This window comes from Rana temporaria, chromosome 1 (genome assembly GCF_905171775.1).
Source record: "Rana temporaria chromosome 1, aRanTem1.1, whole genome shotgun sequence".
NCBI lineage: Eukaryota > Metazoa > Chordata > Amphibia > Anura > Ranidae > Rana > Rana temporaria.
Genome location: NC_053489.1, coordinates 162,653,732 through 162,668,891, shown reverse-complemented (window position 1 = coordinate 162,668,891; position 15,160 = coordinate 162,653,732). Strand labels below are relative to the sequence as shown.

The following is a 15,160-nucleotide window of genomic DNA, read 5'->3' as shown; positions in this document are numbered from 1 at the left end:
AGGATACTCCTGCTGCAAAAACTCTTTCACATTAAATGCTCGAAAAAACATTCTGCTACTGTGGGAAGACCCCAAAGTCCCCTAGTAACAACTGTTTTAGTTTTGTAAAAACATTTCAAAATATGCATTTATATGAAGAAGACAGAGAAATAGAGCACATTGCACTGTCAATATCCCATTCAGGAATCAGCAAAAAAGGACAATGACTCTGTTCCTTGGTTTCCATCTTAACCTTATTATGGCTTTATTATGGCTACTACTAACTAATACTACTAGGTCTACTACTACTACTACTACTATTATGGCTTTAGGTCTACTACTAACTCCAATTGTGGCCCGCGTTTCGGTTTAATGCGGCCCCACTGGTAATTTGGATATATATCTCTTTTGTAGCCCCCAACGAATCCCCGAGTGCCGCACAAGCAGAGGCTGCATTTATGGCAATGGTGAGGCTGCATTTAAAGCACTTGTGAGGCTGCATTTATGGCACTTGTGAGGCTGCGTGCGGGCACTTGTGAGGCTGCGTTCATGGCACTTGTGAGGCTGCGTTCATGGCGATGGTGAGGCTGCAGATGGGCACTGATTAGGCTGCATTGATGGGCACTGACCCTTATTTTGCTTCACATTTCTTTTTCTTTTTTTTCCTGAAACTTTCCTCTTAAAGTTAAGGTGCGTGTTATACGCCAATAAATGCGGTATATCCAAATAAAATGCCCAAGCTCATCCTTAGACTATTAACCACACACAGCCACAAAGGCAAGATAATTCTGTTGGGCAGTGTATTAGTTAGTTTGCATTTAATTTTGATGGTTCAAAGAATGTCGGGCAAAATGGTCGGCCCTCACCCATGTTCACTTCATCAAATCTGGACCTCTTTGAAAAAAGTTTGGACACCCCTGATCTAAATGGTTGCAACAAAAAACTTTACCATAGTAGCCAACATTTACAGATTCATTTTACTGCCATACCAGAACATGTGACTTTGTATCACTCCTAATAACAACATGAATGTGCTAAATATATATTGGGTGGGTTTCTGCAGTTTATACGTTTTTTAATAATAAAGAAATAAAAGAAAGCATTAAAAAAATAGATTTTATTGTGTGCAAAAGAGTGGTACATTTAAATTACCAGAGACAAATCTGCAAAACCTTATGAACATCTTTTCTCGTGACATGTCTAGGCACCATGGCGTGTACAGTTCAGGAAAAGGACTCTGAGTTTGAAGATTCAGCAGAAGAGGATCGTGGGATAAGTAAGATGCGCATTCGTTTATTTCATGATTTAGGATTTCTTTTCTGTTCTCTTCCATAACTGCTGCCAGATACTTCCTATAGAAAAGGGGGAGAAGGTGGTCTTTGTATTCTTGCACTGTTTATTAATTGAAGATTAATTACAGATATGTCAGTGCCCCTTCTTACCTCTGAGAAGATGGATGAAAGAAAAAGAGACCATTGTGATTACCTCCTGGATGCTATAGATGAACAACTCGATCAGCTACAGGTAGGAACATCGTAATTAAGGGTCTCTGCGGTTCAATAGGTGCAACAAAAGGAAGTGACCTGGGAGGAAAAACATTTGTAGTTGAATAAAGGTTCTGAATAGATTTATTCTTGGTGACTAGTTAAGTAGGAAATTGTTTAAGGCAGGCGTGTCAAATTAAAATGAAATAATGGGCTAAAATAATCAATTATTCTTTAAAAGAGTCATGCTATTTCTACTGGTGGCCATAGATACCTAATCCCAGAAAAGATTATAGCCATAGTTAATATTCTAATAAATGGAACCTCGGATTGTGAGTAACACGGTTAATGAGCGTTTTGCTAAACGAGCGATTATTTAAAAAAAATTCTGACTCGCTTTGCGAGTGTTGTCCCACAAAATGAGCAGGATTCAAGCCTCTGCGGTGTGCAGTACCACATTTGGCCAGAGGTTCGGGGGCGCCGGAGCCGTTTGAAAATACTGGGAAACACTCTGAAATACTCAAAAAATACTCTGTTTCCTGGGCCATAGAAGTCAGTGTGGAACAAATTATTTTCGTTTTCATTGAATTCTATGGGGAAACTCGCTTTGATATGTAAATGCTGTGGATTACAAGCATTCTCCTAGAATTGATTATGCTCGTAATCCAAGGTTCCACTGTATTAATTTCAATTTAGCTTATTCTAAGAAAATTACCATAATACATTTCCCTACATATTTAGCTGCAAAATCATGTAAGGAAATCTATCATTTAACCAGCTGGCAACAAAGAAGGAGCAAAGAGGCAGCATAGAGCACAAAAAAGCGAGTTTGACATGCCTGGTTTAAGGTGTTGTAAGTAAGAATTAGGTATTAGATATACACTCTCTTTTGTATTTTTACCTTGATATATAGTCATCCTTAGTTACAGAAGTTGAGAACATCTTGTGTTGGCTCCATTGTCTAAGTGAAAATGTTAGGTCTTTGTATTATTGCCAAATCTGTCTGACTTCAGCTTGACTATAGCTTGTCTTATCTTCTCCTTCTAAATCAATTCACATTAAAGAAAAAGTCCATGTATAGATAACTTTGCATATATCATATGTACTACAGTGATCTCCAATAGTTGTTTTCTGACTACAAAAGGTGGAAAGGCGGCACAGTGATGTCACACTCTCCACCTCATCCAATCAAATAATGATTTGTATTCTTTAAGAAAATGCAAAGCATTCTCTGAATGGAGCTCAAACCAAGTGGGCAACCTGCTCTGTTCACAATGCAGCAGGGCAGCCGCTCTGCATAGGACCCAAAAGCTAGTGGAGATGTCTGTAGTAGCAGTGTCTACTACAGTGATTTTCAGCTTATAGAGGGATCACACAGGCATAGTTTAGACTGGACCTAACTAATTAACTATCTAACTATGTAAAATTAGACTTATCTGGAAATCTTCTATAACAAGAAATATTGCATTTATTGGCATATAACACTCATTTTTTACCCTGAAAATAGAGGGTAAACTGTGTCTGCTTGTTATACGCAGGGGGCTATGGAACGTTTTTTTCCTGAAACTTCCCTCTTAAAGTTAGGGTGCGTGCTACACGATTGTGCGTGTTATACGCCGATAAAAACGATAGTTTGTGTTTGACTGATTGTCAGGAAACATTTAGGCTGGGTTGACACCTATGCAAATTGGACTTGGTTTCCCTGCATCCAATTTGTATAACAGGAGATTGTTACCTGCTCTCTATGAAGCCGGTTCACTTATGTCCGTTGCGGCTGCTGAGTGGCTTGCACAGGAGTGCTGTGCGTCTTTGGCTAAGTTTCAGGGCCAAATTCAGGCAAAAATTTGGCCCAGGGACGCACTGGACCCCTGTTGCGAGCCCCATCCATCGAAGGTGTGAACCCAGGCTTAAAGAGAGAATATGGTTGCTATGATCTCTGACCTTCTGAAAATGCTAGTTGTCTGGCTGTTTGTGATCACAATAGTTTTTGCCCACCGTCCAAGCACAATCTTGCAGAAAACAGAGTAAAGTTCCACATCAGATCTGTGTACTTGCTCCCAAATTTATTTTTATTTTTACATGCTTTCCTCTAGAGTGCTGCTGGAGCATACGTAGTTGTCTGTCAGAGATCTGCAAAGGGACATTGAATCCAAAACCTTCTTTTATTTTATCCTGTTTTGCTTGTAAAAATTAATGTGTTCTGACATTTTTTTGCATGATTCCATGAATTGTAAAATAGTTATACTTCCCAGAGGAGAAATCCCTTTATCTCTCTATTTGTTTTTCAGTCATGCTCCAGTTTCAAGGCTTCTCTCAGAAGCACCGATGAGACCAAAGGCACAAGTGCAGCAGGTGAGATTTTTAAAAGCATTATAAAACCCAAAACCCAAAACCCAAAATGGGATGTATTGCAATTTACCAATCCTTATGCCTCGTACACACGATCGGTTTTCCTGACGGGAAAACTGCCATGTTTGCTTTTGGTCTGGAAAACCGGCCGTGTGTATTCTCCATAGCAGTTTTCCCGACAGAAAAACTGCGAGCAAAAAAATGAGAACTTGTTCTCTTTTTTCCAGCTGCGTGGAGCATACACACGTCTGGTTTTCCCAACCAAAGCTGTCATGGCAGTTTTACTGTCGGGAAAACCGGCCGTGTGAAACCGAGCAGGTTCCCGGTTTTCCCGGCCGACTTTTGACGTCGGCCGGGAAAACCGATCGTGTGTACGAGGCATCAGATGTCGTGGCTGCATTTCTTTTCTTTTTTTAGGCATTTGTTTCCTTTATTTTTACCAGGTGATCCAGACAGTAAGACTAAGCTGTCCAGCAAAAGTCACAGTTAGTGGGATCAGATAGACCATTTAACACTGGCATATTTATATAAAAATTAGTACAAAAGGAAGTGTGAGCCAGACAAAGGTATATACTGTAAATGTCCTCATGTTGGCACCAACCCACTATTGAATATATTGGACCATAGAGTTAACCCTGTGAAGAGGGGAGCCTTTGGATGTGGTCCCCTCTTCACTGGGTTAACTTTGTGGTCCCATATTTTTATAAAATCTTTATCCAAAGATGAAAAAAAAAACTGTTGCTGTAAGGGTGCATTTACATGCCAGCACTGCACTATGTTTAGCAGGGTATCCATGAACGAATCCCCTGCTGAATCAGAACTGAAAGGACCAGATGTCAGTTACGCAACATCTGTGTCTGTTCACTTTGTGTCCGCATTTTGACAGCGGACTGTGGCAAACTCCTGATGGCGCTATGGGCGCCCACATGTAAATGAACATGAAGATGGAAATGACGTCTGTTTACCTCCAATCACATTTAGGCTAGGAAAAACCTCAAAGGGTGCCTTCCATTTTCGGGATCTGGACGGATTAAAAGGTAGGCAGATGTAAATGTAAACAAGTTTGTTTACATCCGCTTGTCCATGAACCTGCATGAAGCTTTCGATCTGGTCCTCCTAAAAACTGGTAGGTGGACTTGGTCAGAAAGCCCATGTGAAAGGAGCCTAACTGCTTAAAAAGTGTTAGCTGGAGTTCACCTTTCATTTGTTAGTCAAGTACATCTCAATCTGTTAGCGCATCTAAAGCCCGGTACACACTAGTCGTTTTTTCCGTTCAACCCAGCAGGCTGAACAAAAAAAACTAAAAGCTCAGGGGGAGCCGCTGTACTAACCATCTGATGCTAGTACATCGATCTCCCCTGCTATTATATTGTGTTCTGAGAGGGGTACAGAAGGGTACCGCCCCCTGCCAGAACACTCCGGTCAGCACTCTCAGCCATTGGCTGAGAATGTTGACTGGGAGACAATCGGCAGACCTTTTTCGGTCATGCCCCTTCAACAGAAGCCGGCCGAATGTAAAGCCTAGTACACATGGGCCAAATGTCAGGTGGCATTAAGCCAGTGTGTACTATAGTACACTATACTATAGTACACACTGGCTGAATGCTGCCTGACATTTGGCCCATGTGTGCTAGGCTTTACACTACCCTCTCCCCAGATTGGCAATGCTGCTGCCCAAAGCTGTTTCTGTTGCTCCTCCAGTGGAATGGAGACACCCTAAAAGAGGAATGGTGTAACTGGCCAGATTATCCAGTGAAACTTAAGGTAAAAAAGCTTACAAAAAAAGAAATGAATGCAGCCACCATATTTAAGTGTTGGTAAACTGCTTGTAAATTGTTACAATCTAATTCTACAATGCTGGCACACACAGGAATGTATTCTTTTCAAACTTGACAGTGGCATTGGACTTACCCCCTCAGCTGGCAGTGCTGTGGATCTTTAGCTGTATCTATTTTACTAAATTGCTATGTCTTTAAAGATTTTAAAGCTGAACTCTAATAGCATTATTGAGGACTTTGTCCATTTTATGACTAGGCCTGAATACTCTCCAAATCGCCTTATAACCACCATAGCCTCCTTTAAGGAAGAAGATGTATCAGCCAAGAACAGCATATTGTCATTAGCATACATCATTCGTTTTTCATGAAGTTCTCCGTAATGAAATCCCTGTATTAGGGTATTAGAGCGGATGAGAGCAGCCAGAGGTTCAATGGCTAGTGCAAATAAAAGTGGGGCTAGGGGCAACCCTGAATTGTTCCCCTGTGTAAGCTAAAGCTTGGTGAAATCTTTCCCCCCTCGCAGATGACCGATACAGGGGCACTATATGAAGTGGAAGAAAATGTATACATGGTTTTCAATTTCTTTTTTTTACAAATTAATATATGAAAAGTGTGGCGTGCATTTGTATTCAGCCCCCTTAACTGTAATACCCATAACTAAAATCTAGTGCAACCAATTGCCCTCATTAGTAAACAGAGTCCACCTGTGTGTAATTTAATCTCAGTATAAATACAGCTGTTCTGTGAAGCCCTCAGAGAACCTTATGCCGCCTACACACGGATGGTTAATAAAAATATTGGATGTTTTTTCCCACGGAATTCCGCTCAAGCTTGGCTTGCATACACACGGTCACACAAAAGTTCAGAGAAACTGAATATCAATGCTTCCGAGCATGCGTCAAATTGCATCAGCATGAATATGCCAGAATTCTGTAATTTGAGACACAATTTGCTCATGAGAAGGAAAGAAATTAAGCCAGAAGGCCTTTTACTTCCATGTAGCCTTGGCTACGGTTGAAGGAGGTCAGACCTCCCATTGTACAATTAGTGGGGAGTGGTCAGATATACTTCTGAAGTCATAGTTAATATCTAAAATATAGCGGTCAGCTGCAAACGAGCATAGGTCTATACGGGACAATGAGGAATAACTCTTGGAAAAGCATAACAATTGCTTCTTACCCGGGTGTTTTGCAGGCCACGGATCCATCCACCCCACCTCATCCATACATTTTTTCAAAGCAGTACGGTGCATCCTACGCCCCACTGTGGCTTAACTAAAGCTGGGTCTATAGCACAATTAAGATCTCCCATGACATGCAGTGGTATCTCAGGATATCTCCTCTGGTATTCCAGCAGAGCTCTAAGGGTCTGATTATTATATGGATGTAGGATGTTCACAAAGTCAAGGATACATTTAAGAGAGTATAACCGGTAAAGCAAAAAAACATACCTCCCCTCATCATTCAATACACAGTCAATTTCCTCATAATCCAATGAGCTATGTACCAGTACACTCACACCCCTAGAATATGTGGTGTGAGTGGAGTGGTTTGCCTTCCCCACGCAGCCAAAATTCAACCAGGCAACAAAGTCAGCTGAGAGATGAGTCTCTTGCAAGGCACAAACAGCAGGCACGTAGGGAAGACACCATGGTGCATTTTAAAGGGTCATGTAACCCCCTGATATTCCAAGACAACACGGGCACTGTCGTCATCTTAAGGGGACAAATATATTAATTTCGGGGTGAAGAGATTGTGTTCCAGCCGGAGCATTAGGCGGCAAAGAGGTCCTTCCCGCAGGCACGGACCGGTAATCCAGTGTTGACCATCCAGTCTGTAAGTCAAGAACAGTTCTTACCCCCTTGGGGTTGTAGAAAAAAACTTCAAATGCTCTAGAAAAACATTTCCAAGGAAACCAACCCAGAAAGCACAACAGTGCTTGAAACTTCTTCATCTTGTCTTGATGCAATAGCCATTTGGAAATAGTACAGGGAATAGCTTGTTTGGCCATTTAGCGTGTGTATCCTGAGTAGTAAGTATAACTAGGCACCAAACTGTCAACATAAACCATTGAACTATACAGGACAACAGGTCCCATCGACTGTCTGAATGACCACTAACGACGTGGATTAACAGTAATAGAAAATTTTCCATGTAATAAACGCAGTCCAAAACTTTATTTTTTGTAAAGTAAATCATTGTATGTTTCTAGCGATTCCCTTGCCTAAGAGGAAGGAGTAAAAGAGCATTTTGTAATATCTAGGCTTTTATCGTGATGGATTTAATCCTCCGCAGCCATAGGCCTCTGAGCCTGTCTGAGCTCATTCTCGTTTGCATCCAGCCAAGCTGAAGCTTCCACTGCATTCTCAAAGAAATGCGCCTGTTCCCTGGAGGTGATGCACAATTTAGTAGGATAAAGCATAGCATATGGAGCCTGTAATTTGTGAAGACATTTTTTAATGTGAGAAAAACGCTATCTATGCTTCTGGACCTCCGCCGAGAAGTCAGGGTAAAATGTTATCCTTGCGATATTAAACTGGATATTTATACGTTCTCGGGTCAGCTTCAGAATAATTTCTCTATCCCTGTAGTTCAGGAGCCTCGCCAGAAGCAAATGTGTAGGATGTCCCAGGGGGTAATGGCCTAGTGGAGACTCTGTGAGCCCTTTCCACTGTAAATAGATGCGTGAAGGCCTATTTGCCAAAGATGTCCGTTAGCCACTGTTTTACGAATTGAGTGGGATTCCGTCATTCCGCCTTCTCAGGTAACCCCACGATTCGCACATTATTCCACCTTAAACAATTCTCACAGTCCTTGAAACGCATATCTGTGGCTTTAACTATGCCTGCAGTTGACTGAGACTCCCTAAGCATATTGGTAAACTTGTCTTTTATGTCACCGATCCTGCTCTCTGCAGCCGTTGTTCTCTCCCTTATCTTTTGTAAATCCTGTCTGATCAGACTGAACTCCTCTTTGAGACCACCAAAACATTCTTGCAAGTTATTAACTGAGGCTGTGCACTTGTTAACAGCTCTTAGAATTGCTTCTAAGGTTTGTTGTTTTCCCTCCTCCTCTCCAGGCTTCTCAGTCTACTCCACTCCAGTAGTGAGTAGTACTGATCTAACATGGCGGCAGCTCCTTGCCTGTCCTCTCCCTCCTCCATTTCAGTGTCAATTGGCTCTGTAACAGTGCCAGCCTCTGCCTGGGCCCCTGGGTCAGATCTCTCTGACATCTCTGGGGGGTTACCTGGTCAAGTCCTTTGGGTTTTTTGGGAGTTTACTCACCCTATCCTTATATATCTCCCCACCATGCGCTTTCTGTGCACAGGCCACCGCGGCGCCATGTTGGGGATCCGGCCGCGGGCTTTCCCCCCTGTTTCCACTGGTCAGCATGTCAATTGAGCAGCTGGAAACTCACTCAGGAGCTGCAGCGGATGTTTCTGGTGTTCTGGAGCTGAAGCTGGGTGTCTTGAAGCCCCCCCCCCCCCCAGCACCAACATTTTTAAATTCCAGTGGAATTCTTTATGAATGAGTGTTATGATCTGCAGGGGAAATTGTGGTCACATACAATGTATAAAATGCTGATTAAAAGGTAGAAATTAAGTGATTTCTATTATTTTAGAGATTGTATTCTGCATAGAAATCTGTTGAGTAACATTGGCCTGTTTGCTAACTTTTTTTTTTTTTTTAAACCTGCAAGGCAAAAGGCATAATCAGCCAGTATGCACCGCATACTGGCTGATTATGAAATACTTACCTCGGAACGAGGTGAGGAACACTTACCTGGTTCACGCCGAGCGAGATGTCATCTTGCTCCGGCGTGTCTTCCGGGTATCGCCGCTCCAGCGCTGTGATTGGGCTGGAGCGGCGATGACGTCACTCCCGCGCGTGCGCGCGGGAGATTTAAATTCGGCAACGTCCAGCGGCTGCCGGTCCTTTAGCCGAGGATCCCCCCTGCACATGCGCCGCTGCAATCAGCGGCGCATTGCGGGGGGAATATCTCCTAAACCATACAGGTTTAGGAGATATTCTTGATACCTACAGGTGAGCCGTATTATAGGCTTACCTGTAGGTAAAAGTGACAAATAAGGGTTTACAACCACTTAGTGCTGGGGAATGAATTACAGTATAAACAGCACATGAGATCAGTCTGGAAGGATCTGACTAAAGGATTTTTCAGCTCAGGACAATGTCTTCTTCTGCAATGTACTGTACATATAATGCATTTTAACAGGGTGATCTTTCTTTGCAGTCAATAAGTCTTTATGGAGAATGGATTGCCTGTCATATAAGTTTTCTATATATTTATATACTGCTGTGTATTTCTGACTGCTTCATATCAGTAATATATGCATAGGTCACCTTGTAACAACTGCATCAAGTAATTAGTATATAGCATTCCCAGTATTGTTATTCGTTTTTTATTATTCTTATTAATTTTATTATTCCGTACGTTTTTTGGCTCTGCGTAACTTCTGCATACTTTCAGCTATTAAGACCATTCAACTTTTAAAATGTTCAGCTCTTTCAGCTAATGATGGGACTTCTTCAACTTTTTTTCTACTATTTATACTTTTTAAAATATTAAGCTTTTAGACACTTTTTGTTAACATTGAAGTCAATGAGAGCATGCTTCAAATCATTAAAAGATTCTCCCGCTACCAAAAGTTTCAGCTCCTTCATACTTTCACCTACAGGCACGGAAAAAAACTTTAAAATGTTCACAAAATATTCAGCTATCCAGTTTGATATCTTTTACATTTTTTTGTGAAAAAGCAGTTTAAGTTTAGTGAGTTTTTCAGAAAATGTTATCGATTAAACAGAATGTCTATGTAGCTGGGTTAGAGTGGATAATGTCATTGCTAGAGCAGAGAGCTTTAAAAAAATTATCTTTATAGAGAGGGGACACCATTTTTTTTTTTTTTGCACCGGGTGACACCAACCCTAGTGACGCCACTGCAGTGGAGGAGATGTGGATATTACAGTGGGGGGGGGGGTGAATATTACAGTGGGGGAGAATTTTTTATTTTTTTTGCCGATCTGAAAATTCTTTTGTATAAAATGAAGAACACGATTCTCAAAATTTTATTTATTTAAAGTTATTTTCAACACAAAACGGATCTTATGTAGTTAAATACAGAATATAGAAATACAGAATATGTAAATCTGACAGACTGTTTACATGTTAAATTTTAAAAGCCGCAGCAAACCTTCTGACCTTACATACTTGCTAATGTGAAAGAACACCTCTGATTTTCACATTTAACTAACTGTGAAAATCAGAGGCGTTCTGTCACATTAGCACGCATGTAAGGTTTGCTGCTGCTTTTAAAATTTAACATGTAAACAGGCACCTACCCCACCACACCTTTACCTACCAAGCCACTCCTCAACCTACCCTGCCACACCTCTACCTACCAAGCTTCTACCTACCCACCGCTACGCTTCCACCTACCACACCTCTACCTGTCAGGAGGACCCCACTAATGCGCACCAGGGACAGGAGATCCCCACTAACGCACACCAGGGACAGGAGGACCCCACTAACGCACACCAGGGATAGGAGGACCCCACTAACGCACACCAGGGACAGGAGGACCCCACTAACGCACACCAGGGACAGGAGGACCCCACTAACGCACACCAGGGACAGGAGGACCCCCCCTAACGCACACCAGGGACAGGAGGACCCCCCTAACGCACACCAGGGACAGGAGGACCCCCCCTAATGCACACCAGGGACAGGAGGACCCCCCCCCTAATGCACACCAGGGACAGGATGACCCCCCCTCATGCACACCAGGGACAGGAGGACCCCCCCTAACGCACACCAGGGACAGGAGGACCCCCCTAACGCACACCAGGCACAGGAGGATCTCCCTAATGCACACCAGGGACAGGAGGACCCCAGTAACGCACATACATTCCTCTCTCACATAAGCAGAGGCCGCCCACAATAATTTATACAGAGTCCGGGGCCTGCGCTGGTCGCGCTCACCTCACACACCTCCTTCTCAGGCCGGTGATAGTGAGCAGAGCTTCGAGCTCACATACATGACAACCAACACTGGTGTGCGTTAGGGGGGTCCTCCTGTCCCTGGTGTGCGTTAGGGGGGGTCCTCCTGTCCCTGGTGTGCGTTAGTGGGGTCCTCCTGTCCCTGGTGTGCGTTAGTGGGGTCCTCCTGTCCCTGGTGTGCGTTAGTGGGGTCCTCCTATCCCTGGTGTGCGTTAGTGGGGTCCTCCTGTCCCTGGTGTGCGTTAGTGGGGATCTCCTGTCCCTGTCCCTGCATCCCCTCAGCGACATTCTGCCCGGACACGCCCTCTGACGAGCCTGGCCAATCACAAGATACACAGCCGCCGCCGGGTGTACCAAGATAGCCGCTGCTCTGGAGCTAGGCCGAAGTCGGGGACTTTCCTATGGCCGCACCCGAAAATCGCAGGTCATCCATTCTGGGGAACGCAGGGTGGGGGTCAATCGAGATCGCGATTTTCTTACGATTAATCGCGCAGCACTACTCTGTGTTGAGTTATTTTAAGGGGACAGCAAATTTACACTGTTATGCAAGCTGTACACTCACTACTTTAGAAAAGAGTAATTTCTTCAGTGTTGTCACATGAAAAGATAGAAGAAAAGATTTACACAAATGCAAGGGTTGTACTTACTTTTGTGACATACTGTATGTGATCTCCCGCACACAGAGGGGTGTACTTACTTATGTGAGATGCTGTATATATTTATTGTGGTCTATAATGGTTACAATACACATGGCGTGTGCTGAGGTCTGCAGCAATGAAGGATTTTTGTATTTGAAACTTTAATGTAAATCTAGACATTTGAGGGGGTGTAATATTCCTGCTGGGTGGAGTATGCGATTCCCCTTTCAATATCACCCCAATCGAGGCGCGATTTTGCCGCGATTGTCGCCCGACAAATCGCAGGACTGCTTTTGGGAAACAGGCGTCCCATCATTTTGTTTGTGTGATTTGCCAGGTGACAATATTGTCCCATGATTGGGGTGCCATTGAAAGTAACGGGATCACAAGCGTGTCACACGTTTTGCGGCAATTCAGGAAATTGCAGTAATTCCGCCCGCGATCCGGAATGCCTAGGTGTGATCGCAGTCAAAGCTAAGCGTCTTCTATCAGTTGCTGGGTTCTCCTTCTATAGATTCTGGGGGAACGTTTTCTTCCTCAAACATTCCACACATTCTCTTCATTCTTTATTCCACCGCTAATATATACTCCGCAATGACCTTGTATAGCGCTTTTCTCTTTAAAGACTCCAAGTATTGGAGATGGCGTTGGCCGGGAGTCGAACCCGGGTCAGCTGCTAGGAAGGCAGCTATGCTTACCACTGCACCACCAACGCAAAAGTAGCATGTAGTGTGGGAGGAAACCGGAGTACCCGGAGGAAACCCACGCAAGCACAGGGAGAACATGCAAACTCCATGCAGATAGTGTCCCGGTCAGAATCTGAAACAAGGACCCCAGTGCTGCAAGGCTAACCCCTAAGCCTCTGTGCTGCCCATATACGGCCTCTGTTCTCTAAGGCCCACCCCCGCTGAGCGGGGGTAAATCACTTATGTTCACTCAAAGTGCCTACACCCCAATTATTTGTCTATTTTTAACCCTTTCACTACGAAATCATATATTATTTTTTAATTTATAACCCTTTAAGTGCCAAATCAATAGTTTCCCACCCCCCATTTGTTACATCATATAAAAAAAAGAAAATCCTGTTTATTTTTAGTGTTGGATGGAGTAGAGAGAGACTATTAGAACATGTCAGGCTTTTTCCTTTAAAAAAAAATTGTCAGTTATTTTTAAAAAAAAATTATTTTGCGGATTCATCATGAGTTGTTTTTTAAATCTCTTGATGACTCAAAAATAATAGACGATTTTTCTTAACCACTTGCTTACCGGGCACTTAAACCCCCCCTTCTGCCCAGATCAATTTTCAGCTTTCAGCTTTCTTTGGTGGCATTTGATCACGTCTGCAGTTTTTATTTTTTGGTAAAAAAAAAAAAAAATACAAAACCGTTTTAAATTTAGTGGGAATGCTTCTTATTGAAATTGTATTCCATACGTTTTATTGGCTCTGCGTAACTTCTGCATACTTTCAGGTATTAAAACCATTCAACTTTTTAAAATGTTCAGCTCTTTCAGCTAATGATGGGACTTCAACTTTTTTTTCTACTATTTATACTTTTTAAAATATTACACTTTTTAACACTTTTTTTTTAACATTGAAGTCAATGAGAGCATGTGATGGAGGGCAGTTTTTTGATGGGGGCAGTTTTTTAATGGTGGCAGTTTTTTGATGGGGGACAGTTTTTTGATGGTGCCAGTTTTTTGTGGTAATAAGATGGGGGGAAATATGATGGTGGTAATAAGATGGGGGGAAATATGATGGAGGCATTTTGATGGGGGCAGGTTTTATGGTAGAAATTTTATGGGGCAGCTTCTGGAAAAGGTAATTACTTTTAAAAAGATACTAATTAGTGGGAATGCTGATTCTCACTTTTTCCTACGGATTTAAGCTATTCATCCAGTTAGCAATTCAGCTATTCAGCATTCCCACGCATTTTCTGCAGGAAATGCATTTTCTAGTTGATAGGTCTTCTTGTTACAATAGCATCATACGTTAACATTTGACCTGTCATATCAACTGTAACAGTCTCTAGATTTTCCAAACATACCTATACAGAGGCGTATCTAGTGGAAATGGCGCCTATGGCAAGCACTGAAACTGCACCCCTGTCAAAACATTTGAAACTCATCTTTCAGATAACCAGGGACATGGTGGGGACAGAGGGACACTGGGGACCACTGGCGGCTGGTGCTGAAAGTTTTTGGGAGGGTGCAGTCGCACATGATGACTTAAAAGTTTTAAGTCATCATCATGTGCGATTGTGCGTGTGTGCAGGCATCAAATATAGTGCTCAATATGAAATAAATAAATTATAAATATGCATAGCCATAGATATCATTAATAAAGTGTAATAAAGTGATTTGTGCAACAGCTGTTCACAAATCACTTTATTACAGTTTATTTATGGTATGGCTATGCATATTTATATTTTGCTTCTTGCTTCTGGTTGCCAGTTGGCACACATGAATATAGTGACGTGTTGGCAGGTGGCACACATAAATATGGTGCTGCTGCTGGGGCCGGGGTTGCCCATTGGGCCGCCATACATTCCTTCTCTCCTGTCCTCTCTTCTCCTCACTTCATGTCCCATTCCCTGCTCTGGGGATAAGATGATAGGGTAGGCGGAGCATTAGGCTCCGCCTCCTCCACTGTTACACTACCTACGTGGATCCAGTCTGGCCAATCATCGGCCGTCATGGGGGCACCTGTCATACCCCTCCCCAGGCAGAAGGAGAAATATTAGCAATTGCTTTGCCGGCGACACGCTCCAGCAGGGCGGCGCCAGGAGATTAGTGCAGGAGGCGGCCGCGGGAGGACAGGTATTTTTTTTTCATGCGGGGGTGGCTTTTTGCCGTCCCCTCCCCATGGCACTTGCCATGGCTGCCATACCCTAGATACAAAGGAATATGGTACTACAGCG

At 43.0% G+C, this 15,160-nt stretch overlaps 1 protein-coding gene and 1 non-coding gene across 3 annotated transcripts in view; one reads left to right on the top strand and one right to left on the bottom strand.

Annotated features, from left to right (window-relative positions):
- The window catches only part of LOC120932662 (trichohyalin-like), a 165,472-nt gene that overhangs the window by 36,138 nt on the left and 114,174 nt on the right, over positions 1-15,160 (top strand). For both annotated transcript variants that reach the window (XM_040345205.1, XM_040345214.1), the window contains exons 2-4: positions 1,184-1,255; positions 1,400-1,503; positions 3,752-3,815. In XM_040345205.1, the coding sequence (XP_040201139.1) occupies positions 1,189-1,255; positions 1,400-1,503; positions 3,752-3,815 (235 nt within the window). In that variant the 5' untranslated portion in view covers positions 1,184-1,188. The remainder of the gene's footprint in view (positions 1-1,183; positions 1,256-1,399; positions 1,504-3,751; positions 3,816-15,160) is intronic.
- On the bottom strand, positions 12,886-12,957 carry TRNAG-UCC. The gene has a single exon. It is a non-coding gene; the product is annotated as a tRNA-Gly (tRNA).